Source organism: Chinchilla lanigera, unplaced genomic scaffold (assembly GCF_000276665.1).
Source record: "Chinchilla lanigera isolate Chin_1 unplaced genomic scaffold, ChiLan1.0 scaffold00033, whole genome shotgun sequence".
In the NCBI taxonomy this organism is placed as follows: Eukaryota; Metazoa; Chordata; class Mammalia; order Rodentia; family Chinchillidae; genus Chinchilla; species Chinchilla lanigera.
Window position 1 is genome coordinate 21,910,389 of NW_004955434.1, and position 26,856 is coordinate 21,937,244.

At 44.9% G+C, this 26,856-nt stretch overlaps 1 protein-coding gene across 1 annotated transcript in view; it reads right to left on the reverse strand.

The window, feature by feature from the left end:
* Nucleotides 1-26,856, reverse strand: part of Slc24a2 (solute carrier family 24 (sodium/potassium/calcium exchanger), member 2) — a gene marked incomplete at its 5' end in the record, with an annotated part of 219,807 nt that overhangs the window by 39,070 nt on the left and 153,881 nt on the right. Inside the window, 2 exon segments of the mRNA XM_013516390.1 lie at nt 153-251; nt 17,571-17,621. Of these exon segments, the coding sequence (XP_013371844.1) occupies nt 153-251; nt 17,571-17,621 (150 nt within the window).

Genomic DNA, 26,856 nt, shown 5'->3' on the forward strand with positions numbered 1-26,856 from the left:
CCACTCAGGAAACAGGGACTCATTTCCTGATGTGCAGAAAAGGACAGAAAAGCTGCAGGGCTCTGCGTCTGTCCAGAGCCAGGGCTGCACACACTGGTAGGAGCTCTCTGCCCTCCGCCCCATGTTAGGGAGGGAAGTCTCTTTGTACTCACCGACATGATTGGCAGCGCCGTTCTGCCGCTCGTTCTCGTCCACTTGGCATTTCTTCTTGGCGATCTTGTGTAGAATTGAAGCCTTTTCTCTGAACCTCCCTGAAGCAAGAGAAAGTTGCAGGGAGGAGACCCAGTGAGGAGAAAGATACAGGAAAAGTCTCGAGGCCGGCGGGCAGCACCGGCAGGGCAGGTGTGTGGCTTCTTCGGCTGTGTTTCTCTGGAGCAGGGACCAGGCCACACTGCCCAACCCGAGTGCGCCCCACCATGTGAAAGAATTTTCTTACCTTCCTGGATTCTTTAGCCCAGGTCTCCATTTGAGAACCCGAAGGTGCTGGACCATAGGTGAAAGGTGGGACTTGGAACGCTTCCCTCCCCTCCCAGTTGCTTACAAAGTAAATGAAAGCATCGAGCGTCACTCAGCTCCACTCCCACTCCCGTGATCCAAAGCAGTCTAAGAAGCAGAGCTGCTCTGGAGGCACAGCCATTTGTCTGGAGTTAAACACTCATCCCAGACTGGTGTTTGGCAACGAGCTGGGAAGGAGTCAAGCCCAGGGCCCTTTGCTTCGACTTTGGTTTTCAAGCATTTATCGTAACTAACGTTGCAGTTTCTAAATGAATCCAGAACAGGCACCACAGCCTTCTAGATGAGCCAAGTCAGCTGCAATTAGAGCATCAAGGAGCAACTGATTCCATTTGGAGATTTAGGGCAAAGAATGATCAACTGAGCACAGCAAGTCATGTTGGTGATGAGACCCTTGGGAAAGGTGCTGCAAAAAATACCATTCTCAAATTAATCACTTCGAACAGCTGTGCCACAGGTGCACGGCACTCTCTCTTCTTCGTTATTGACATAATTAATGGGTAAACTCATGCAGCAAGCACAGAAAACAAGCATGCAAAGGTGCAGAGATTAGGGACACACAGCACATTTCTCTTTCTTTTTTAATCCTTGATTTTCTGCCTTGGGATCATTCAAGATACAAAAGATTTTCACTTCAAACTGACTGATTATTGCCTACCTTCAGATATGATGAGTTCCTCAAAATACCTCAGCCCCTACAATTTCCCACTGGTAGTTCCCTCTCAGCATACTGACAGGCTGTCTCATTCTGCCTTTCTAGTTAGAACCAAACCAATCCAAACCAAACCAAACTGAACCAAGCCAAGCCAAACGGAAATGTTTCTTTTGGATGGGACACGGCATGTTGGCATGTACTTCCCCTGCTTCCTCGTGGATGTGGATTACGGAGTATGGTCATAGTGATGACTTGGGCAGCTGCTTCATGGATTCTTTAGCCCAGGTCTCCATTTGAGAACCTGAAGGTGCTGGACCACAGGTGAAAGGTGGGACTTGGAACGCTTCCCTCCCCTCCCAGTTGCTTACAAAATAAGCGACAGCCCGGCCAGCGGTGACAGAGACATAGGATGGGGTCTTTTCTGTTTAGAGCTTCACCAGCTACGAACATGGACACCTTGGTTCATGAAGGCAGCCTGTAGCATGGAAGCACCTCAGTCTAGGCAATGAATGTGCAGCTCAGAGTGTATTCTCAGGGGGCGGGCATTACACACAGAAAACGAGCTCAGCTCATGGCTTGGACTGCACAGGGGATGAGAAAGAAGGATGAGGAGATGGGCCCGGTGGCCATCCCTGGGGAACGCTGAGGGCCAGAGCAGGGTTTGCCATCCTGGAAGGTAGGTTGAGCGTGTTTGTCTTTATTTATTCTCCAAGATAAATTATGGGAATAAAAGGGGAAAGGGAAGAAAACCTAGACACTAGAAAAAGGAGAGGGCAAAAGGGAGCAAAGTAGGAAGGAGAAAAGAGATAAAGCACACAGGAAGGAGGAGGCAGAGGGCTGGGCTCTCTGACTGCTTGGGAGTCGCCCTGGTGGCAGAGATTGCCAGCCCCTCCCCGGCTGCCAGGTCTAGTCTTTCCTGAGGACTAGATCTCAGAAATAAGAGTGATGCTCAGTATTCTGGGGCTGTAAGGCACAAGAAGGGTTACTTCTTGTGGAAGAAAACTTCAAGAAGTCCCTAATTATGTGCTTTTCAGTCCAGGGGAGGAAAAAGGAGGTCCTGAAAATGCATTGGAGATGCAGCTTCTGCAAACAAAATCATTCTACTGTGGTGTCAGGCTCACTCTTTGAACTCAGATCATTCTGGAGCTCTATGGATTAAAGATGATCAATATTTGCTATTTTAAAATTATATCTAAAGTAGCAATAAAGTAGGAAAGGATTCCAAAGAAGAAACAAGCTTGTAGAAATAAAACCTGAAATAATAATCCAATCCAAATAATATCCTAAAGTCATGAAACATGGTAGAGAAAATATTTGCGAGAAATCAGCTAAGCACATATTGTTTGTGGTTACAAGAAGTTTTTAGATCTTCTATGTGTGCCAGAGATAAATGATTAAAAAAGGAACCCTAAAATACATGATACAGTCAGCCACTCTTGCAGGAAGCATCCTTTTACTACAGTATGGGCCACAGACGAGGCTGGTTTTCCCCAGTTCTCCAAGGAATGACTATGTGAACAGGATAGGAAAGGATTCTAGAATTGGGATTGTGTAGGTTCTCCATTTTGCATACCAGGAAGGGTTTTCTAGGCTCTGTGCTGCTACTTTTCTCATTGTAGCAACATCTTAGGTTCTCTATGATACTGAAAAGTGGGGTCTAGTCCTGCGGGCAGCAAGGCAAAGCAGCTGCGGCTGGCTTGAGAGCTGCCTTCTCTACAGACTTCTTCAACTTCAGTTCACCCGCTTCTCTTGATCACTCTTTGTTCCCACTGAAATGACCTGGCAACCGTTTTGCACGCTAAGCGCTGACAATGGCTGCTCCATGGCCTAAAGGGATTTTCCTTTGAAGATTATTTTCTAGAAAGGTAGCGGTTGAAGACTCACCTTCAGAACTCGCTTGTGCTCTTTGGGTAGAACCTGAAATTTAAGGTGTGCCCACTGTAGTCACTGGACACTCCTGGGATCACCACAGGGGAGCAATGCAAGAGGCTGTGTGCGTCTCCCAGGACAGTAGGGCAGAGGCCAGTGTAGAGCCTGTGATCTTCAAAGTGGCCCTCTGTAGCTTGGGGTGGGAAGACATGGCACCTTCAGGACCAAGCGTATGCTGGGGAGAACACCAAGTGGGGTGTGGGTGGTGGGGACAGCGCAGTATTGTGGCTAAGTGGAAGTGGCTTAGAGGCAGGTAGTTCTGAGTTTGAGCCACAGCTCTTTCACTGGCTCTGCCAGGTGATTTTTGGTAAGTTCCTGCATAATTCAGAGCTTCAGATTTTTCATCTCATACATGGGGATTCCAACGGTATACCGGTTCACTAGTTCAATGTAAAGTTTAAGTAGAAAGTATGTGTAAAGGCCTATCACAGTTTGTGGCATTAGGAGAACTCTGTAGATAAGAGGCAAAGGAGAAACAAACAAAATCTCAGGAGAAGGACAGTGTAGTCTCAAGTTGCTTCAGGACCGCTGTTGCTATTTCCCACCTTTCAATGGGCACAGACAGGAGCGGAGAATGAACTGCATCCAGACCTGGGAATTTAAGCATCTAGGACCTTGTGTCCAGGGAATCCTCCAAAAGTCAGCTCCAAATTTTAGGCACAGATTCCATGCGGTCTTAAGGGGTAGCATAGACAAATAGATCTAATAAACAGCTGTGCAGCTTTGTGCTCGGTACTAAGGAATCAAGATATTTTTGGGTGCTTTGCAAGGTGAGTGAAGGAGTGATTTTCAACATGTTTTAAGGCATCCTTAAAAAATATATTCTGTTATGGTGTAAACCTTAAGGTGTTGTGTTTTTATATAGCTACAGATACTTGTATACTTAGAGATCTCAGAAATAGCAAACTGCTCAAATCGTGAGGCACCTACGTCAAAATCTAGTACATAATTTTAATATAGTTTAACTTGTTCTGAAATTTGCAAAAGAGTACCAGCTGAGTGTCCTCAGAAGACTGTGTGTTGAGGGGGTGGTAAGGAAGTGTGGAAGGAAAAAATCAAAGCACAAAGGCCCAATGTGAATAAGAGTGAATTTAGAAAAAACAATCACAACCAAAATATTTGACCAAAGCACTTTGAGATAAAACAGAAGCCGCATATTGTACTGCAAAATAACCCTTGGAGGGTCTTTTTACTCAAAGGAAATGAATTTGGCTTCTGTTCTGGTGTTAATCATTTAAAACAGTCCCTTGGAAATTGTTTCACATCTTTCCACCAAGCCTGTAACAGGCAGGTTACAAAAGGAACCCTTTGCAGTCGGATTACTTCGTGTGCCACAGAACATTCTGAGAATCGGCAACAGAAAAAATGGAAGCGCGACCACACACATACCTCAGTGAACAGACCATCGCTGGGAAGAAGAAAGGAAAAAAAAGAAAGAGAGAAAACAGAAGGGAACACTTGAAAATAAGTCTTTGAAAATCTATTTTTGTGTTTTCCATCCTGCCTTTCCTGTCTCTTTCTTTAAGTTTGGGGCTGGGCAGATAGCTTAAAAAACAAAAGAGTACCTGAACTTTCCCCTCCTTTATTCCTGCCTTTTCTTCCAGAAGCACAGACTCAGATGAGGAGGACAGGTCATCACAACCCTGACAAGGCTTACAGCACAACCACGGGGTGCCACGGGGTCCTCCTGCCTCCTCTCCCTCACACTCCGCAGGATGGACCAGCACGGTGTCTCTACCTTAAAATATTTCAGAATCTTCCCACTTCTCCCTCACCAGCCCCTTCAGCCCCTGGGCCCAGCCAGCGTGAAGACCCCAAGAACCGTGTGGCTCGTACGAGTCCCCCTCCTACCCTTACTCTTTGTCCCCCAGGCTCCTCTCTTTCTGGTGCCCTTAGAGACCCGTAGGTCAGATCATGCCACTCCCCTGGTGATGTCAAATCCTGCAGGGGCTCCTCAGGTCACAGTCAAAGTCAGGGTCCCTACAGCGGCCTCCGAGAGTCCACATAGTGACCTTCACCCACACTGCCTTGCGTTTGTCTTCTACTTTTCTCCTCCCTCATTCTGCTCCAGCCCCAGTGACCGCCACACCGTTTCTTAACAACTGTAAACTATCCCACCTCTGAGCCATGTCACTGGCTGGTCCTTCTACCTGTGGTGTTCCTCCTCTAAAATCCTCGGGGTCACTGTCCTACTTCCTTGAAATACTTGTCCAGATGTCACCTTCTCTTTGCAGGTTCTCTGGGCAGCTTCTTTTCTAGCATTTGTTATCGCAGCTTATTTTCTCTACAGTAGTTATCACCATCCAATTTGCTGTATTGTTATTACTGTTGGTTTTTTGTTGTACTCTACTGGCAGACAAGCTCCATGAGGGCAGGGGTTGTTGTTTTGCTCATGCTGTATTCTCAGCACCTGTGATGCTCAGTGAATTCTTGTGCCCCTACGTCTAGGGCAGTAGTTGAGGTTATAACTCCTTCTTGTTGGACAGTGACCCAGTGTAAATCCTTTCAGCAACTTCCAAGCTCAGGGCCCCAGTGGGGCTGGGGTGACCAATGAGACTCTAGGGATTTTCTAGCGGTAAGTAGGAGAGAATGGGATACACCAAGAGTTTACACTCCAGAGGTGGAAGGCAGAGGGACACACCAGGTGTCCCGCTTCTACACATTCCCAAAGCAAAGTTGGGGCGCAGAAAGAGCTCATGCTATAGAAGATAAGGTTTGGTGAGCACTGTGAGAAGCAGGGGAGAGAAGGCTAGGCCTCAGCTCTTCTTTCTTAGGCTGCTTCTCACTCATCAGGGCCCAACCTGAAGGTTTTCCTGTGGACACCCACACCCCTCCTTCCCAAGGGGGAAATCCATCGTTCTCACCACACTTTGTAAACCAGTCACAGCCTTCTTTTAGTCTGTAGCCTATGTGTCTGCAGTTGCCACCAGGGGGCAGTCTTCTCTGGGGAAGGGATCTTCTTCCTGCCATTTTAGGGCTTCTCAAAGAGTGTTTTAGAATAATGCCTGGCTCATATGCACTCAGAGATTGCAGTGAAACTCACTATAATCAGCTCCCTGGGGAAGCTGAGCTGCCTTTCAAGCCAGTCGCAAACAATCTTCCACACTGCAGACAGCAAGCAAACCTGTGCTATATACTGGGTAGCGTCTGGTAACTAAGTAGACACCCTTCCTGGGTAGAAGATGCTCCCCTGCAGCTAGAAAGACCTGCCAACGCTGGTGCCATCCTCTATTTAGGGTCCTGTGGCTCACATATTAACTCTGCCTCTGGCGTCTCAGCAATACTCCAGGGAAACTGGCCAGTTTTTGCTTCTGAATGACTTGCTTGCTCAGTGGCATTGGGTACCCTCACCCTTCTTAATACTGTCTTTGATTTCAAACCCTCTGAGCTCCCCTTCAGCATCAGTATTTCTGCAGCTCCTTCCTGACACTTTTTTCCTTGTACCTCGCTTTCTCCCCAGAGGACCCAACTGGCCACCTGAATGTCCCTGGTTCCTAAACCCAGACCCTTTTCTCCAGCAGACTGCAGAGCAACTTTCCTGGGAAGTTCCTGACAAAGCAGGATCCTGCCAAGGCCACACGTGATCTCCTTCCCAGGAATCTGCCTTCTTTTTGTATTTGCTATTGGTGATTTCCACGCTATAATTTTCTCCAGTCATCCTGCAGATCTCCCTGTCACCAACATCCAGTTATTTGTCAAGTCCTTTTGACACTAGCTTTGAATCATCTTTCCCCCCAGCTTTTCCAGCGTGAATGCTGGCTCCAGCGTTTGAGTTGGTCTCCTGATTTTCAGTTGCATCTTCTGCATCCCACAATTTAACATGAGTGGCGTGGAAGGCTTCACACTTATTTACGTGTCTTATTCTTTCAAGATTGCTGTCGGTATCTCGCCCTGCAGAAAACTTTCCCTGAGTCCCTTTCTTCCCCTGCAGAACCTAATACCTATGTCATTGTGGCAACAGTCTTAGGGGCTCAGAGATATTCTACTCTCTCTCTCCCAACTAGTGTGTGCACAAGGCTGCTGCCTCTGTCTCTCAGCGCTGGTTCCCTGCAGGTGCTGATCAGCGCAGCAGCACCGATGCAGGCCGAAATGGGGGTGAGCAGGTCCAGAGGGGCTTGAATTGCTTTGTTGTATGAACTCTATTCTGAGTTTACTTTGGGGAGGTGGGTAGAGAAAGAAGGAAAACCAGAGGACATTGTAGGAACTCCCCAAACACTCTGCTGGGTTCACAATTAGGTTCCACTTCCAAAGCCTAATAGTACTTACAGTCAATGTTTGTCTATCTTAATATTTTATTTCACCTCAGTACTAGAGTTTGAACTTAGTGCCTTTGCACTAGGCTACATCCCCATTCCCTTTTTAAAAAAATTTTGAGACAGGATCTTGCTAAATTGCTAAATTGCCTAGAATGTGAAATTCTCCTGCCTCGGCCTCTCAGAACACTGGGATTATAGGTGTGTACCACCATGCTCAGGTGATCATCTTTTCTAAAAAAGATATCTAAACAAGTTCCAGGCAAACTGGGATTTTACAAACCAAAAAATTTTGCAGCAGGTATTGGGCCACAGGCTATAGAGAAAGAGCCAACTTACTGCCCTTGGCTGAGGCTGACCCTTCTTGAAGCTGTTTTTTTTTTTTGTTGTTGTTGTTGTTTTAAAAAAACATTTTAGGTCACCTGCTTTATTGTTTTAGGAACTTAATTTTCTGAACATTTCTATCTCATCCACAGATACAGATTGTCCCCACAAAGCAAGTCTCAGGAGAGGCTGGTCTGGTTCTCAGGTTTGGAATTCTGAGCCAGGTGGAGCCTGCCAGAGAGAAGCTGTGGGCGTCTTCCTCTTTGTTTTCACCCTGCGAACTCTGCATACGTTAGAAATACAGGAGCGAAGACTGACTCTCCTAATAGGACAGGCTTCACATCCCCAAACCTGCCAACATTTAACCTGACTACCTCCAACAGGGGGAAAAGGTCTCCTTAGTCTGTCACGGCTCGCCCCGTGGGGATGTATCTCTACAAATAGGTTGTGACACTAACCTATTCATCTGGGGAGAGCTTTGATTTGTTCATAGCACCTGAAAAATAGTAGACGCTAAAGGAGTACACATTGAAGGATTACTATGGCCTAGGAGAAGAAAGAACCTAAGGAAACAGTTCTTCTGATGGACCTACACATTAACAAATTATCTATCATGATGTGCAAAGAGAGATTTTAGATTTGGTTAAAATTTATTCAGTAGCACCCATAAATCCATGTACGTAGATCATCCGCTGTCACCTGGGTTTCATGTGTCTGTGGATCAGCACCTAATCTGAGTTCCTAATTTGTTTTTGTTTTTAATCCTTAAGTTTAAATTGTAATCTGACACCTACAGATCTGATTTGAAAGGTGGGTTTACTAAAGAAGTGCTGACGTACCTGGGAAGAGTCCTTAACTCTAAGCTTAGAAGGCCAAGACCAAAATTTGATGTTTGATTTATCTCAGATTTAATCATAAGAAAACCTTACTGTGCTTAATTGAACTTGTCAGCTTCCTGATATAACAGATTCTTGCTTTTTTTAAACAGAAAGTTTTGTGTATGTGTGTGGATTATTAATTTATAATAATGGTATTTTAATAACGGTATTTAATATAATAACGGTATTTAAGTTTGACTGATGAAGGCAACTTAGCATCTTCAGCTCCGGGAATGTCAGAAGCAGACACAGGAAGCGCCCACGGCTCGCCTTCTGCTGCCACTTAACGCCTGCCACACACGCAGCGTGGCGAAACCTGCCTGCCCTTGCCAGCTCCGATCTTCCTGCCTTCACTGCTGACAGTTCGGATCATGAAAATAAGATGCAATGAAATCTGAAGAGCTGGATGTATTCTTACGAGAACAATTGCTTGGTCCTGGTTTTCAGGAAGACGGCAGCTTTACCCACACAGCTGGTTTGCTCTTTCTGACAGACCTGACGCTGGGTGCTAGCCGGTTATTTTGGTCAGGCACTTTGACAAGGCTGCTGTCTTCCTAAGATCCAGCCCCGGGGAGATGCTTGTAAGAATACATCTCTGAAGTTGCATGGCTAACAACGGATGAGTCCAGCATAAGTGGGTTTCAGACAAGGCCCAGCCTTGCTGAGAGCATCCATTCAAGCGCCCAGAAAATTCCCCTGCTCACGGCAAGTTGGACTGAATGAATTAAACCATAAACTTGGAATGAATGAAACATAACACAATGTTGGAAATGGTGTCCGTGCACAGAGCGGCCCCACGTTGGTACCTGGAAGGCGGCAAGTTAACCTGTAGCGTGCTTGGCAGACTTTCGGCAGGACTGTGGCCAGCCAGGGGCACATGCTGTGGTGGAAACTGGACATTTTGTAAAGAAGAAATAGCCTTGTCACTTACTTTATGAAGAACAAAAACTATAATCGTCATTGCACCTTGATTTTAACTTTGTTAATTTAATTTAACTTTAATTTTTAACTTTGTTAAAAATTCAGGTTTCTAAAACAAGTAAATTAGAAGGTAGTTACATTACAAAGGTTTATCTGCTTTGTAGTGAAGTCAATACACATCCGTCTTCAAAATAATTATTTAAAGTTGCTGTCTGAGGCCCTCTCAAGCGCTGTGAGTGGGCAGTCATTTGGAGGGCCACATGGCAATGTCTTTCAAATCTTGAAATATACTCTTCAACCTGGCCTTTCTATTCTGTCTGTCTGTCTATCTATCTATCTATCTATCTATCTATCTATCTATCATCTATCTCCACCCCGTAGTTTACTGTACGGGCCAGGAGGAGAGTCAGGTGGCATTACTGTAATAACTAGGTAAAGTTTAAAAAAGGGAAACGTCCTAAATGTCTATCAATAGGGGGCTGACTCAACACCCATGGAACAGCTATGCAGTGGAATATTTTGCAGCTGTTAAAAAGAAGAAGGATCTCCTAGCTGTGTTCATATGGAAAGATTCAACCTGTGCTAGAACAGTGCATTGAAAAATATGTAAAAACGGATAAAAGTGGTTACCTATAAGGCTGGGGAGACTCATCTTCGCTGTCTTTCCTTATGTGGCATTTCTTTATTTACCTCTATTTTCCTATAATATTTTTATAATAAAAAAGCATAGCAAAAATTAATTTGTGGTTTGAAATTTCTACTGTAGTAGAAGTTTGGACTTGTAATTAAAAAGAGACATAATTGCTCCACTGTTCTAAAGGTCTGTCCTGTGTGAATTAGCTAATGTGCTCCTTGCTATGTTTAACACAATATTAAGGACTCTGGCTGTGAATATAATACAAAATCCTTTTTTTTAGGTGCTGTGGCCCGGTAACTGGATACCCCAAGTGCAATGACAGCTTAAACAGTTGCAAGATCAGGCATTCAGGAGGATTAAGTAGTCTGCAAACTGGTGTCTGCCATTGCATTTAATAAAGGATGCCAGGAGAGGGTTTCAGACATGGGACTGGAGGGGATAACAGGTACCGATCATCTGGACCTGCTCTTATGCTGGCTTCGCTGGCTTCTTTAAAGAAGAGGGACTTGGGACCAGGGATGTAGCTCAGTGGCACAGAGCCTGCCTGGCAAGTGCAAGGTTGTGAGTTCAATTCCCAGTTTAAAAAAAAAGAAGAGGGACTCAGATCTTTCTGAGCCAGGTCACTCCCCCTATGGACATGCCTGAGAAAGGCTTTTCTATCCTGGGCAGAACCTTCTTTCCTGAACTGAGGAAGGCCATTCTGTTTCCCCAGCCATGACACCACTCTGCGGTGTGCCTAAGTGATGTTCCAAAGCCCCACTTTCTTCCTAAAACAGATCCTATTTTTCTCCTGCCAACTGCTGGTGGGGCCAGTTCCAAACAAGAGCTTCCAGCCTATTGCTGAGCTGCTCCCCAACAACGTGCTGCATCCTTAGCTTGCACATCACCCGTCGACGGCTGGACCCTCATCTCCGGTGGCTCTGGACAGCTCTCCCTGTCCGACCCCTGACATCAGCAAGTCTCCTACATCTTAACCTCTTCTCGGAATCTTCTTGTTTTCTTGTTCCAGCTGAAAGTCAGCTGTTTGCTGAAAACCCCTTTCTCCCGCAGCCCTTGCACACGGCAGCTACTTGTTCCTCTAAACACTGCCTCTCCTCGCCGTAGCTCCTCTGCCCTTCTCCTTGCTCCTTGGAAGCACAAGCCAATAACTGCAACAGATTTGCCCCCAATGGCTCCTGGCCTCCTCCTTTCTTTCCTGGAGATTTGAGAACCTCGTTCACCATTTCCGCTCGGCTGTTATGCCTGTTGCCGATCTCAGCGACTTTACACGGGCGAGCCCAGCGGCACCGGGCCCCTTACCAATCCAGCCTGCTCACTGCAGCGGCCCTTCCGCAGCCGCACCTCAGCTACTGTTCTGTTGGCCACTGGCCCTCATCACCAGCGGCAGCTGCACCACTGCCAGCGCCCTGATGGGGAGCGCCTCACTTTCTGGGTCCCGCTCTTTCTAATATCATGCTTTTTGGTGGTACTGAGGGTTGAACCCAGACCATCACACATCCCCTAATCCTGTTTTTCTATATTTTCTTTAGAAATAAAAAAAATAGTGGTCTCACTAAATAAGAAAACAGGGTCTCACTGAATTGCTAAGTTGCCTAGGCTGCACTCGAACTTATGATCCTCCCGCCTTCGTCTCCCAAAGTGCTGCGATCACCAGCGCGTGCCACCATGGCTTGGCTTCGCGTCTTTGGATTACAAGAATTCTTTGCTCTAACTGGTCAGTTCCTTGATACTTTCGTCTTTCCCCTGCTGCCCTTTGGAACGTGTTCTTCACTGGGCTTCTGGGACTCATTTCTCCTCGTTTAGTTTTTTGCATTGCAGCCTCCTTTGCTGTGACCTTCTTCTCTAGACGGTCACATTTAGAGTTTCCAGGGATGAGTCATCATCCTTCTCCTCCTAGCTTTAAATCCTACCATTTCTGTGGCTCTAAAGAACACCTTGATTTTACGGCTCTGGAGTTGCCATTGCAGCCCTGCCCGACCGCTCTTCTGAGCAGCAGCCACTTTGCAGCACTTCCACCTGGTGTCTCACACGCACCCCGGACTCACCAGGAGCTTCAGGCACTCACCCAGCTTGCCCTTTGCTCAGCTGTCCCCATAGTGTGCAGTGGTAGGAAAGTGAGTTCCCTGCCATGGAGAAGACTGCAAGTTACCTACCCAAATTCTATTCTCTGTTCATTTCTCGATGGCATAATGCCAAAATTATTAGGTGTCTAACAAACTATGCAGCATCCGAAACTGTCTTGGACCTAGATATCATCATGTGAGCGAATATTGGGCAAATTCTACAGAAATCGTCTTCAGGGAAGGCTCCTTGAAAACAAGGCAAAATGTGTGGGGAAAGTCACTTTGTTCCTTCTTAGCATACTGATGTGATGGCTGGAACCCCAGCAGCAGTCTTCTTGGGCCAACGGGGTGCCCTTGAAGTTGAAAATCATACACCATGGTTGTGAAGCAGAATGGGTAAAAAGACTCTAAATCTTGGAATGCTATGGAGCTGCTGGGCCTTTCATGTCCTATCTGGCTCTGGAATTCTTACACTTGAGACAAGAAGAAAACTTCCATCCAATGTAAGCCACTGTAATCTTGATTTCCCGTTATTTATAGCTGAACCAATCTTGCCTGAGGTATCACTGTATATAGCATGGTTTTACCCATTCACGCCAGGATTAAAATGTACCTTGAAGGCAGAAGATAACACCAAGGACTTGTTTTAGAACTGCATTTTTAGAGGACAGATCTTGGGCAGTGGAAAGCACTGCTCAATGATATTCCAAAACCCAATTCCTTTTTTGAAAAAGAAGTGGGCTATTTCAATGAAACTAAGAATGTCAAATAGCTGACTAGACTACGTGACCTTCAGGTGCTTTTGTTTCTTTGAAATTGGGGTTCTAACAGAACTCAGCCAAATGCCTAATTTAAGAGCCTTTGATTCATGTGAGATGTTATTAGTTCCTCAGTTTGGTAAAGGGACTTCTGGTGACCATGAAATGTTAGGCTTAACTTCATTAAAGAAAAGGTCACTATAAATTCTGTTCTTGATATCACAACTATTCTATGTTATTTTTCATATACAAATGGACAGTGATCAATGTTTTAGATACTGGTGAAATTATTTTTTCTGGAAGTGGCTTCTGTTCAGTAGAAACAACTTTGGGATAATACAGTGCAAGGAGCTGACACTACATCACTTCATTGAAGACAGCAGTCAGGATGTCTGTCTACCTGCATGTCTCTATGTTTATCTCTGAAGAGTAAAACTTACTAGTCCTGCATACTGCCATCAGTGGAAAGGCTCTTCTCCTTTAAATTCCATCACACAAACTTGTTTTATTGTGAACTTTCTACATTACTCTTTCTATAGAGTAATTTAAGAAAGAAAGCCAAGTGCAGTTTACTAAGGATTTCCTAGAGTGAGGATGATATGGAATTTGTGTACCCGCAGATGAGAAATGCCCTATGGGTTATTAGCCTTAAGACCGGACGTTGCTTTCCCAATAACACAGAGCCTCGCTCCGCGGGAAATAGGGGATGGCTTTCCATGTGGTGGGAGTTGAGGCCACTGAAAGGCCAAACCAGGGCCATTCATGTCCCCAGAAATGTCTTATCACAGAAGCCAACACAGGCCCTGAAAGAAGTGAAGCTCACAGTCTACCAAGTCTAGCACGATGTCTTGTACAGAGCAGGTGCTTACTTGTTAAATGAAGATACTTGCACAGGTGGCTGGTAGGACAGTTTGTCATCTTGCAATGCAGGAGTGAGGTAAGGCAGACATCCCCTGCTGGGTGTTCTCATTCCCCGGTGCCAAATGTGATGTCTTGCATTGGGCTTCCCTGCGTGGAAGTGTGTGAGACGCACCCCTCATCTCCCTGCCTGCGTCTCCCGCTAGGGCAGACTTCCTTAGGAGGACTGCCTTTGATCTCCGCAGGCTCTGCTCCCGGGCTGCTGCCTGGTCCACCGAGAGTCTCAGTGTTTGGAGTTGGGGAAGAGGACAGGCATGGCTCCGGAGCTGACCCAGCTCAGGTTCTAGGTTGTTTGAGTGCCTTGAGGGACGGAGAGAAAGGGCTCCGAGGACCAGGACAAACTTTGTAAATTCCACGATTTTGTCCAGTGTTTTAGTAAAATAAACTTTTTATGGTGCAGTGTTCAAGCGGGGGGAACTGTTTCACCCCATAGCTTGCTGTTGTCCGCTCTGTAATGCCATGTTTCTCGGTCTTCCCAGTCCTATGCCAGAGCCCGTCTGCACTGCCCACGCTCCCCTGCACAGCTGGGGTCTGGCATGGCACGGTCTTCAGGTCAGGCCCTGTGTCACCACTCACTGCCTCTGGGTCCCAGAGCTAATTGCTCTGCTTCTCTGCGTCTCATTCATTAATCTCTACTGTGGTCATGATGAGGGTTAGATGACACAGAAATGTAAAGCCCACAGCCCTGTGCCTGGCAGGTAGGAGACTCTCGGTAAGTGCTGGTGTGCCTTCACCCTTTTATTCCTCTTTCAGCCTGGTAGGTCGGCCCTTGCCATCCTCCATACCCTGCTCACCTAGGTACTTAGCACCTTTTCCCTGGTGTCTCAGTGGTTGCTGTGTGCTATTTCTCCCTTGGTCTCTCAATCCTATGGGAGCAAACTGAAGACCTTTTAGTCTTCTTTCCTCAAAGCACCTAGCGTAATAACTTGCATACACTGAGTGTTTAAAATAATGGCTTGATATACTCAGGACAGTTATCTTTATGTAGAAATCACTCAGTTCTTCTTTGGATATGGGGTTCTATTTGGTCTACTTAGGGAGGGGAATAAAGGTTTCACTGTAAGTGTCTGACCTCACACGATGTTGGGAGAATTCTCGGAAAGAGTTATAAATACCTTGTACACTACTCGCTTTTTAATGACTACTCACATAAGCAATAATAATAAAGTCTGTGAAATTTAGTCACAATTTTGAAATTAAAAATGCATAACCAGAGGGGAGATACCCCAAAGGCAAGCCAGGCCATAGCTATTGCCCCCAAACATCTTTGTCATCACTGTCCTTCCTTAAGTTACACAGCATGTGATCTCAATCACAGGGTCATTACTTTACAAACGAGGAGGGAGGGACTCTTGTGAATGTGAAGAAGTCACAACTAGCAAATGCCAGACCTGGGGTCTCTGACCTGGCTTTGTCCCTTTGGTGGAATCCCAGAATTAGGTTTAAGCCAAACCTGGCTTGTTACAGAGGCAGCTGCCAAAGGAAGTGGTTTGAGGTGGTTGAGCCCCTGTTCCAAAATATCCTCTTTGCTGGTACCTGAGAGGGATTTCCATGTGTCTGGAGACCTTTTTGATCTTTCGGAGGTTCCTACTTCAAGTGAAGAAATAACCTTAGCCAGCATTCTACAGTTGTGGCAGAAGGGGCTCCATGCAAGAAGGGGTTCTCCGCTTACAGCTGACCCCGCTCTACAGCGTGCCACGGCTCAGTGTACGGGAGCTCGCGGAAGGCCCCGAGAAGGCACGTGGCAAAGAAGTCTGTTCAACTTAACTCAAACCTTTTCACTTATTCAACGATGAAATTACTATTCCTCTTCCCTGTGGTAAGATGCCTGTAACACCACTTGAAACTAGTATTTCAGAGAACGGACCTCAGATATGCTGCCTTCACTGCTAGTAGCTGTCGCCATAAAGGTGATGAATGTCCACTGGGATGGGGACCTGTGGGAGGGGGAGTCCAGAGGGATAAGAAGAACTAACGGGGCCCATGAGGGCCTTCAACACAGTCTGATGGTCTTGCTAAGGTCCCTCTAGGTTCTCAGTCCAGACAGTCTTTAGACCTTGTTTTCCTGCTTCAAAAGCCCAGTCATTATGAAGGGACGAGATGAGACTGCACCATTTTTGCATCTTCATGGGATCTCAAATTATCTGCTGTTGTAGGAGGAAGAAGGGAGTGCTTGGACAGTGACACTCAGTTGGAAAAAGAGGAAGGAAAGGAGCAGAGCATGGGGGAAGAGGGACTTTGCTATGTCAGGCAGGCAAGATGTTCTGGAAGCAGGAGGCAAGAGTGGAAGGCAGTGGGCGAGATGGTGTAAAGAGGGAGTGAAGATCGGTGACAGGTCAGGTGGAAGCTAACAAACTGTCCATGGCAAGCCAGGGTTAGGATAATAACTGAGCCAAGGGTTTTCAGCCAAGGGTTTTCTTTAAGAATGCTCTGTCTACCCCGCGATGCCAGGATACTTATTCCTATCCATAGTATTCCGCCCTTGGACCTCTCATGGCCCAAGGGTCCGGGCCCCTGCTCTTTGTTGATAGGGCCCAGTATGAGATCCTATTAATGAGCTGCTACTTAAAAAATCACAGTGAATTGAAAGCCCAGGGACAGCCAGAGCACAGAGCTCAGATGCTGTGCAAAAGCCAGAGTTGGGAGGGGCTTCTTCTTACCTAGGGCTGTCAGATGGTCCACTTCTTGTATGCAAAGCAGCTGGGAGATCTTTGGTAAACTAAGGCAACTTAGAAATGCTGGAAGCTGAAGGGAAGATCTGCAGCACATTTGGGAATTTTTCTCTCATGCTGAAGGGTAAAATTAGCTGATTACTCACCAGAGTGACTTTTGTAAAAATCATGTAAAAGCCCCAGATGTTTTCATCCTATCTATTATTATTATTCAAAAGGTGGAGGCAGATGTGGGATAAAATAGGGCCAAGGCAATAAGACAGCTCCCTTTGCAAGAATTCAGAGTTTTCAAGTTGCTGCTCCATGGCAAACCTAACTCAGAGATGTGATTCTGCCCAGGAAGAAGTTGTCCTCTGGGATGGTGTCTTGCCTACAACTGATTTATAAATACGTTTTAAAGTGAATCTCTTCTCAAGGGAAAAGGTTCAAGTGCTATGTCCAACCTCACAGAACGGGGTCCTTGATACAGACAGTTCTGCTTGCTGAAACGGTGGCTCTGGCATCTAACGCTCTTCTCTGAGTCCGCAGCAACTGCTCAGAGGGCACGAGCTCACAGCTCTCTGCATCATCAGCAGGCCCCAAGCTGGTTTGGGGTGTATGAAGTTACTCTAGAGCTCTCACTTTTTGCACAAATCAGAATCTCACCAGAACCTAAACAACCTCTGGGATCAAGGGCACATCAGGAGGGTGTCCAGTGGATGTGTTTTTTTGTGTTGTCGTGAGCCTGGGGGGGAAATGACACTGACCCAGTGTTTACTTGCATTTACCTTATTGACACCATTTCTCTGAGTGTGTTATACAGTTGGGATGGTTTGGATTGTTTGAATGGAATAACATGATTACCCATGGTATTGCACGTCTTCAATTGCAAATGAACGCAATGGCAAAAACTAGACAAAAATGCAGAATGAAAAATAAATCACACAATGTCACTGAAGTCATGCAAAGAGGAAAAAAAATTAAAAAATGGGCAAGCAACAGACATCATAAATGAAAAAACAGAACAGAAAAGAAAAAGCCAATGTATACAATTCTAAAATCGTTCTTACCTTCTTCAGTCATTGTGTCATAATATTTTAGCTTTCCATATGATCCAAGTTCTACAACATCACAGTAAAAGACACAAAGATAAGGAACGAGCTATAACGCAAGAACTTTGTTTTTACACATTCTTAATTAATCAGATTCAGAGTTACACTGTCAAATTCTGCAATCGTAACTACATGGAGATGTGCAAACATGGGCCATGTGGCAGACAGCTTTCACGGCCCATTTTCAGAAATCACTTAAAATATATTATTCTACCAAGGGTAGGATGTGCCCTGCATTACAGAACAGGACACAGTTATTTTAACATCCACTGAAACAGAACACTTGGCAAAGATACTTCACCCAGCCCTAGCTCAGGCCTGCAATTCTTATGGAGGTGATGCTCCAGGAACAAAGGACTGCACAAGGACAGTGAGCAGGCCCACGGAAGCTTGCAGACACCGGGCTTCCTTGGCATGGTTGAGCAGGCCCACAAGCCCACTTCACAGCTTCTTTTCAACAGAGATCACTTCCTGGAGAATAAGGACTCTACCAGGGAGAATCCAAAATGAAAAGCCAGGGCTTAGACTTCCCTTCATTCTGCATCTCCTGATTTAGGAAACACTCAGGGCCATGTGTGCAGCGTGTGGGGAAGGCTGTAAATGGTGCTAGGTGTTCTGGGAGTGAGAGCAAGGCATATTCCCAAGGACAGCGCCTGGCTCAGACATGCGACACCCCCAGATCAAGGCCTCACTGGCTGTGCTAGAGCAGCAGGCCCGGGTAGGACCCGCAGCCCCTCCTCTGAGGGCAGGTGGCCCTGGTCTGGCTTCAGTGGAAACCACTGGCAGACTCTGCTGTTTCTCTCACCAGCTGCTGGCACAGCAGCGGGGGTGAGGGGAGAGAGGAGGAGGGGACCACCATTTCTCTTTTCTTACTGCGGTTTGAAAACGGAAATCTTTATTTTCGTTGGTCCTAAAGTTCCAGATTGTTTTGGGCAACCCTGTGAACAGGTTAAAAATATTGTTCTTGATCATAACAACATTTTCCCAACAAACTACAAAGAATTAATTATACTCAAGAGATATTCCTGTGATCCTGCAGGACACTTCTGCGTCCCATTAACTTGGGCAGAGGCTGGAAACCCACATATGAATCAACCAATAATTGAAGAGTGTATATACAAGATGAAGAATCTAGCTTAAATCAGTAATAAATATATTGTATACTTATTTTATACATTCTGTATATATTCCTTCCCCCACATGCTTAAAATTTTACCTAAAGCTATTTTAATACACTACCACAAATTTGGTCTTGGGGAGAAAAATCACTTCACTGTTACGTTTCTGCAAAAATGTGCTTATTCTTGATTTTGTTAGGTACATTACAAAAGATGCAGGTGCATCAATAAGAAACTGAATTTTGTGTCAATAAGAAAAAAAGTTTCATTAGTTCTAGGGATTGCCTTCAGTAGAATGTTTATCTCTGGTATTTTAAGAAGAGCAATGTATTATATATACAACACTGCATAAGTTAGGAATTCTTAAGTGATCTAAATACCTTCATAAATATTAAACACATGTTTACAGTGGCTTCACACATAATGTATGTGCGGTTGTTTTTTTTTCCCAGTACCGGGAATTGAACTCACGACTTCGCACTTGCCAGGCAGGCGCTGTGCTGCCGAGCTAAACCCCCAGCCCTCTGTGTGTGTGTGTATAAAACCTTGCAGTAAGATGATGGATTATATGAGCCAAGTAATATTTTTGTAGCCTCTTTTTCTTCCCCTAAGTAAGACAGTGGAATAAGCAGCTGGAATTCACTATTATTTGCTCAGGAAACAGACTGTGGGTGGTTTTGTATCTGCAAAGTTGGGTGTAAACCATATTCTGTGCAGTGAAGATATTCCGCTGCATTTCTTTATGGGTCCATCTTTTTTAATAGAATCCCTTCCATATGCAAATACCTGTTTTCACGTATCGGTCACAGACTGTCAAACATCTATCTGTGGCAGACGATATTGTTTCCAACCCCATATTATGGGAGAATCAGGTATAAATAAATACAATCATATCATTGTTTTGTCAGTTTATGTTTACAAAGTCAGAATTGGATCTGTTCATGTTCAACAAATGCATATATTCTTGCCGCTGTGGCAATGTAGCTGCTTCCTTGGATGCCGGGTGGGACAGAAGGACAAGAATTGGACACAATGTGCCAAAAAATGAGGAGGACAGTGGTGGAATAACAGTGGTGAAAAGCTGCAGAATGACAGGGACACGGTAACTCGAAGCACAGCAATGAAGAAATGGAAGGGAAGAGTGTCTGCTCCGGCCAAGGCAACCACGGGTACAGCTTAACCAAAGAAAGGGCAGAAAGGAAACAAGCCTGGTAGAATGGAGTCTTCAGCAAGGCAGGAATGGGCGGTAAGATGGCAAACACACCGTCCACACCTTGAGGAAGCAAAGCACTGTGACCAGGACCAGGCAGCCCTCTCCCCCGAGTCAGAGCCTTGGAGGGTCCAGGACAAGGACTGCGACATGTGACTAGGGCAGACACGACACGTACATGTGCCCGAGCTTGTTACACACCTGGCCGTTGGCCTACAGCCAGTGGTTGCCTCCTAGAAAGGGGCTTTGGCCAATGTCCGGGCACAGCCTGTGACGAGGCCTACCCTGGCTGAGAAGGTCTGGGAGGCAAGAATGATGGCTCACCTGTGCAGCAAGGTGGCTTCCAATCATCACACTCCCCACAGCGAACAACCAGGACACCCCGCCTCATTGTAATTAGGATTCAAACTGGGCAGAAGCGAAGCTGAGCTTCTTTAGTACGGGAGGGAGGAAGCTCAGAAATTCAGGAAGGTATTGTTCAGTCCCGTCTAGCAACGTTCCTGCAGCAACTGAGCACGAGGCAGCCGGGACTGGAGAAGTGGTCTGTCACATGTGATGCCATTCTGGGTACAACGTGGTGCCTCTTCTCTCTAACATTTCTCTGTGACTCAAGAGAAAGTTCCAGGGCTTGAGGTGAGCCTATAATCTGATCGTGACAGCTTTACTTGCTTTTGGGCTGTGTGGACGGGTGGGACGTAGGTACCCGATCTTGTAGATTTCTAGGGGGACTGAATCTTTCCTTAGTTCTCTGTCCACTTGCTTCTGGCCTTGCCAGCAATCTTCCTACCTGGCTTAAGGTACCTTTGAGTTGCTGTCTGTACTTTATAATTAACAAAACCAAAGGAAGGGTCTCGTCTTAAAGAATCTGTAAATAGGAATTAGTATTTAGAGCTTCTACGAATTAGTATTTTGAACTTCTCCCTTTGCTGAGAAGTACACAAACAGATTGTTTTCCTTCCAACACTGCTTTTCTCAGCTGCAGTTTTGAGGCCTTTGACATTCTCAATACTTTTCCTGCAAATCCCAGAAGTGGAAGTAGCAGAAAAATGACTTCTCTCATTTGAGGCCTCAAAAGTCTGATGTGGAAAATGTAAAAATCAATAGAAAGATTCATGGTGAGTTCATTTTATTAGACTGAAAAATAGAGATAGAGAAGTCAATGACAGCAAGCATTTATTATTTAAATGTTAACTGCTGGGAAAAATTATTGTTTTCAAAGAGCTAGGTTTATTTTTGGTATTGGTTTGAACTGTGTGTGAAGACACAAAATGAAAGCTTTCTCAATACAGACAATATAGTAGCTCCTTGGTTAAGCTGTCTAATACTTACCAAGGAGGTGTGTACAAATACTGGATCCTCTGAAGGTTACTTTCAGTAGTGCATGGAAGTGAAGAATATGGCTTCTGAAGTCAGGGTTGTGAATTTGGACCCGAGATCTGCTACTTAGTAGATGCATGACTTTGACCAGGTTTCACCTCTCTTAACCTCAGAGTCCTCAACTGAAAGGGAAACTGCGATGTATCCGCCTCACAAGGTGTTGGGGAAGGGCAGGCGAGACGACACACTAAACAATTCGAAAAGCTGCCACCATTGCGAGAACCATAGAGAGTGTGAAAGAGAACCAGTGTGGCCAGGAGCAGGCTACGGAAAGAACTTGGTGATTTTATCCAGGCTTAGTAAAACGAATTCAGCACGATCTAGAGAGGTTTTTAAGTGGGGATTGTTGTTCACCAGTAGCAGATATTCTGCCACTCTGTGGCTAGTATTTTAAAAATACCCCTTCATTAATCCTGCAGTCTACTCTAAGATCCAGGGGGAACCACGACACGGAGCACAACCAGGAGCAGGATGTGGAGTGGCCCTGCACTTCCCTGCCTGCTGGAGCTCAGCTTGGAGCCCAGATGCTTTCTCTCGTAACCTTTGCTTGTGCCTCCATCTCCCCAGCCAGGCCGTCTGTCACTGGAGGCAGAGATTCTGCTCCTCTTTAGATCCACCTCAGCAGAGCACAGATCGGTGCTGTTTTCACGTCACATGCTGGCCACACATTTCTTAAATAAAGCATCCAGGTGCACAGCTCCCCAGATGACAGTGACATGCAGAATGTGTGGTCCGCTGTGCTTCTCTGGGCTTGCTGAAGTCAAGAAGTCTGGCACTATGTCTGAGGCGTTTTGACTGCTGGTCCTATAACGTTACCATGAAGGCTAAGAGTGCTTCTGAGCAAGGCGGACCAGTCAGCACTCAGCACGTGGCTCTATTACTAATGAGCCGGCTGATCCTCCCTGAGTCTCAATCCTTTAAGTGCAATAAATTACTATGAACAAGAACAATGAGAACCTGCACAGCTCTTTGCTGCGGGGTGGTAAAAACATATTTAATAATTGGTTCCTCTCTTCATCATCTGCCAAGGGTCTGCTGTGAACACCTCAAGTCAGCTCGGTGCAAGGTAGTCAAGTCCTATTCGCAACACTGCTGGTCACCCTAGGCGGTACCAACCTCTGCCCTAACATATGCAAGTCATCGGAAGCCCCTACTCCTCTTTCCTGCAGCACAGGAAGACGGCTGGAGGAAAAATTCTCCCTGCGCTTGCCACAGGCTGCCTTGCCTAACTTTCAGAACCATGTTTTTGCAATATTAACATTTTATTCTGAGCGTAAAGGATTTTTTTTTGCTTACTTTATAAATCTGTGGACTTATTTTTTATGACAGAGTAAAATAGTTGTTTTGAAGTTATGTAAATGGATAGTGTGAAGGTTGAGTATTCGTAATTTCCCACTTTACTTCTTCAAACATAGCACTTATAATATTTATTTGTGGATTTTATGATTTTTAAGTTTTTTTTTTTCTGCAGGGTATCTGAGTTAAAATGGCACTGCTATCTTTTTCGTCCTGTCTCCTTGTATGAAAACATTTCTTCACAATAAACACAAATTCTAAATTAACAGATATCTTCTAATACAACCCAACTTTAAGTTTTTGTTTGCTTCCTCTTCAAAACAGTGTGCATGGACTACCAAGATTAGTGGTTTTTCCTTTCTTGATTCTTTTATGTCTAATGTTCCTGCCAATGTAAGCCATTTTTTATAATTAAGGAAAAAAACACCGGAAGAGATGGAGGTTAAATGAGGAAGCAACCACAAATCCTCACTTCTTGCTCAAGTCAGAAGGAAGGGAATATTTTAACCTTCAAATTCTAAATCTCACGCAAAAAAACTTTCAAAGCACTGATGCACTGCTGAAACTCCTTTAGTATTCTGTGGCGGACTGATGTTTGTGCTCCGAACTCATCCGAAAGGCTCTTAAATGTGCACCCAGTTGCCTGGGGACAGCTGCACCTGACGTGTGCTACACGTATCTGTCATGCACGAGGTGCTCACGGAGATGATTTGGCCCTGTGGAGTTCTTTGCACATCAGAATCTCCCAAACCCATGCTAATGAGTATTCCTTTTGTTCTGAGATTAAAAATCTCTCACTTAGGTTTTTGAAAATAGGTAAGAACTTTGTAAATGAAAATAAAGAGCCAAACTTGAGGGTAATGGATATGGTTTGAAGTGTTCCCACAAATTCACAAGTCAGAAAGTGAATCTGCAAGGCAGCTGGGTTGGGAGAGAGTTAGACCTTTCGGGAGGTGTCGGATCAACGCCACTTTGTTCTGGGTTTGTGGAGTGGGTTCTCTTGCTTTTCTGTCCCACTCCTCCCTCTGAAGGACACATGTCCAAAGTGCCACTTGGGAAGCTGAGACAGGGCTCCTACCAGCTACCATAACCGTTGTTAAGTGCATCTTGAATTTCTTAGCTTCCAGATCTGTGAGAAATAAAATTCTGCTTCTCATAAATTACACAACCGGAGGTATTCTGTCATAGCAGCACAAAATGAACAAGGACAGTAGTCCTGTGTCAGCGGTTGCATTTCAAGCGGAATTTGTCTCTTTCTCTCTCGCTCTCCCCATCTCTTACAGTGGTAACTCTCATCATCCAAGTTTTATGTCCTCTGAACCCAGCCCCTTCATGAAACCCTCACTTGCCCTCCTCAACTTTCCAGCAAATCCAGATGCAGCAGCTTGTTATTGCTACCATTTTTGTCTTTCATTCTTTGCATGTACTTTTTTCGTTATGTCCTTACACTGAAACCATTCTGAGGCTCCAGTCTCCCCAAAGTGTCCATGCCACACTGGTGGCCAAACGAGGAGCTGGAAAGATCTCCAGCGTCTGGGCCAGCGTCTGGAGCACAGAAGGTCTCCTGATAACGCCCCAGTGAGCTACAGGGACCAGCTTTTAGGTGTGCAGACTGGCTTGAGGAAAACAATAGGAAGTAGTAGAGATTGTGAAAAACTGCAGCGCGCATGCCTAAAAAGGGGCAGCAGCCTCTCAATTCCAACAACCTGCTGCATGCGGGGAGGGCAGGAGCAGTGCTCATGAATCTCCAGATTATTCCCAGGAAACAAAAGATCTGGGTTTTTACGTGAGATCTGATTTTTAAATGCTCCTAACAAATTCCAAATTGAAAAACAGTAACAGCGGGCTATATTTGGCTCATCAACCTGCAGCCCTTGGTTTACAATCAGGTGACTTATTTCAATTCGCTTACACATGTTAGCTGAATGAATGAATGAATGAATGAATGAATGAAACTACTCGGGCTACTGGAACTGGACAAGACTCTTGCCAGCTACCTTTCCTCAGAAGGTCAGGGACCCTGGCTTAATTCCTTGTCCCCTTTGAAGCTTATATTCCTCACCTGGCGGAAGAACTACAGTCTGTTCACCTCTGACCTTGAGCTGGACAGTGTCCTATTACCTTAGGGTCCTCTGGGCCACCATGGAGGAGGCCATAGCAGGTGGACTGAGCTATGATGGCCTCATAACTAACTCCCTTTGCATTACCACTCCTGCCCAGGCAGGCCCACCATTACACAAGTTGAATACTTTGTTTTTGGTTTTGTTTTATATTTTATTTTGGGAAGGAATGAAACTTGCTTATTAGGTATAACTATCAAAATTATCGTGCAGGAAAATATCTGGATTACGGAAAGTACGTAAAGTGGAGGGTTCTGAAAGGTAGGTCAGGATCACAGGGGGAGGTGTCAGTGTAATTATGTGGGAATTACTGTCCTTGAATAATAACATGTGGTCATTACTGCAGATCATCCAGATGGCTCATAATAAAACGTCCAAGTGAGTCCCCAGATACTCTGGCTTCTTATAAATTTGTCACCTAATTTACAGCCAGCTCCTCTGTGGTGTTGCCTAGCAATATCAGTGGTTACTGATTTCTGTCCAGTGAGGAGTTGATTCAGGCCGTATTTCATCACATTTTATGCTCTGGATGATCAAGCAAGAAAAATGGGACCAGGATGTGCTGTTGTTTTCTTTTTGGGGTGGCTAGAGAGGGGGAGAATATAGACTAGAATAAGCAAGTTTCCAGAAAGGATTTTTTAAAGAAAAACAATGAGCAATTTAAGCAAGAGAATCAAGCTAAAACAGTATGGTTGAGAAGATTTCCTACGTTTATGAACATCCCAATTTAAGCAAGAGAATCAAGCTAACATAGTATGGCTAAGATTTGTTACCTTTTATGAACACCCCTTTTCTCTTTTTTCTTTTTTTGGTACTGGGGACCGAACTCAGGGAGCACTGAGCCACATCCTCATCCCTTTATATTTTTTATTTTGAGGCAGAGTCTTGACAATTTACCCAGGCTGGCCTTGAATTTGTAACCCTCTTGCCTCAGATTACCAAGTAGCTGGGAATACCAACATGTACCACCACACCTGACTATGAGCATCCATGTAATTGTGAAATTTAAAACCTCAGTAACAATCTTAGAATAATTTTAAATACTGGTACTTTGTTAGAATTTGTTTTCCCTTTCTCGAAATTCAGGACACACAAAAAGTGACAGTACAGCGGGACAGCTGTACGGATAGTTTGGAGCCCTAAGAGATCTTAACTTGACAACTTCGTCTGCCACTTCCCAGCTAAGAGACTGTGGGCAGCTTGCCTAGTCTCTGAGACTCAGGTTCCACACTTCCATAAATGGGGACAAATGTAGTTGTAAGAGTGTAGTGAGGATTATAGGTACTTAACTCATAACCACCCAGGATGGGAACCTTGCTCTGACATTTCTTCCACAAGTTTAGATATTTTAGAAGAAACAGGTAAAAGGAAAAGAAGGACAAAAATGGTCACCAAACAAGTCATACCAAAGGAAGTCTATGAATGTCATAGTCCTTTGTAGAATCTGTCAGCGGGTAAATGAAACCTAGTATTATTTGAAGAATGTGCAGCTCGGGGAAAGAGATAATGTAGAAATCTTCAAATTTTAGTTTGAAAAAGGACAACCTAGAGGAGACTCCACCTTTCCAACAAGTGGCATCACTTAGTGGTTAAAAGAGTAAAGCAAGCCGGGGATGTAGCTCAGTGGCACAGCGCCTGCCTGGCAAGAGCAAGGTCCTGAGTTCGATTCCAGGTACAAAAAAAAAAAGAGTGAGATCCAATAAACCTGGACTTGCACCTGAATCTTTAACTTGCTACCTTTCAGCTCTTAGACAAATTATTTAGTTACTCTAACCTTCAGTGTCTTTCTATGTAAAATGGTTATAACAAAAATTCCTGATTTATAGGATATGAAAAATAAGTGAGTTAATATATACAGATATCTAATAATATATGGCATATGGAAGCATTTAATAAGTATTAGTTATCCCTGTTATCATTACTGTCTCTGTGTCCATCAATTCAGAGTTCTAGCTAAATATTCAATAAGACAGAAAATAATATTATGAAAGATAATGAAAAAATGGTTTGAATTGCAAAGAACATAGAACATCTGACACTGTCCATGCAACATTTGGGATTTATTTTTTATTTCAGAAAATCTGAGCTCTTCTAATAGCAAATTTGTTTCTAAAACATGTCCT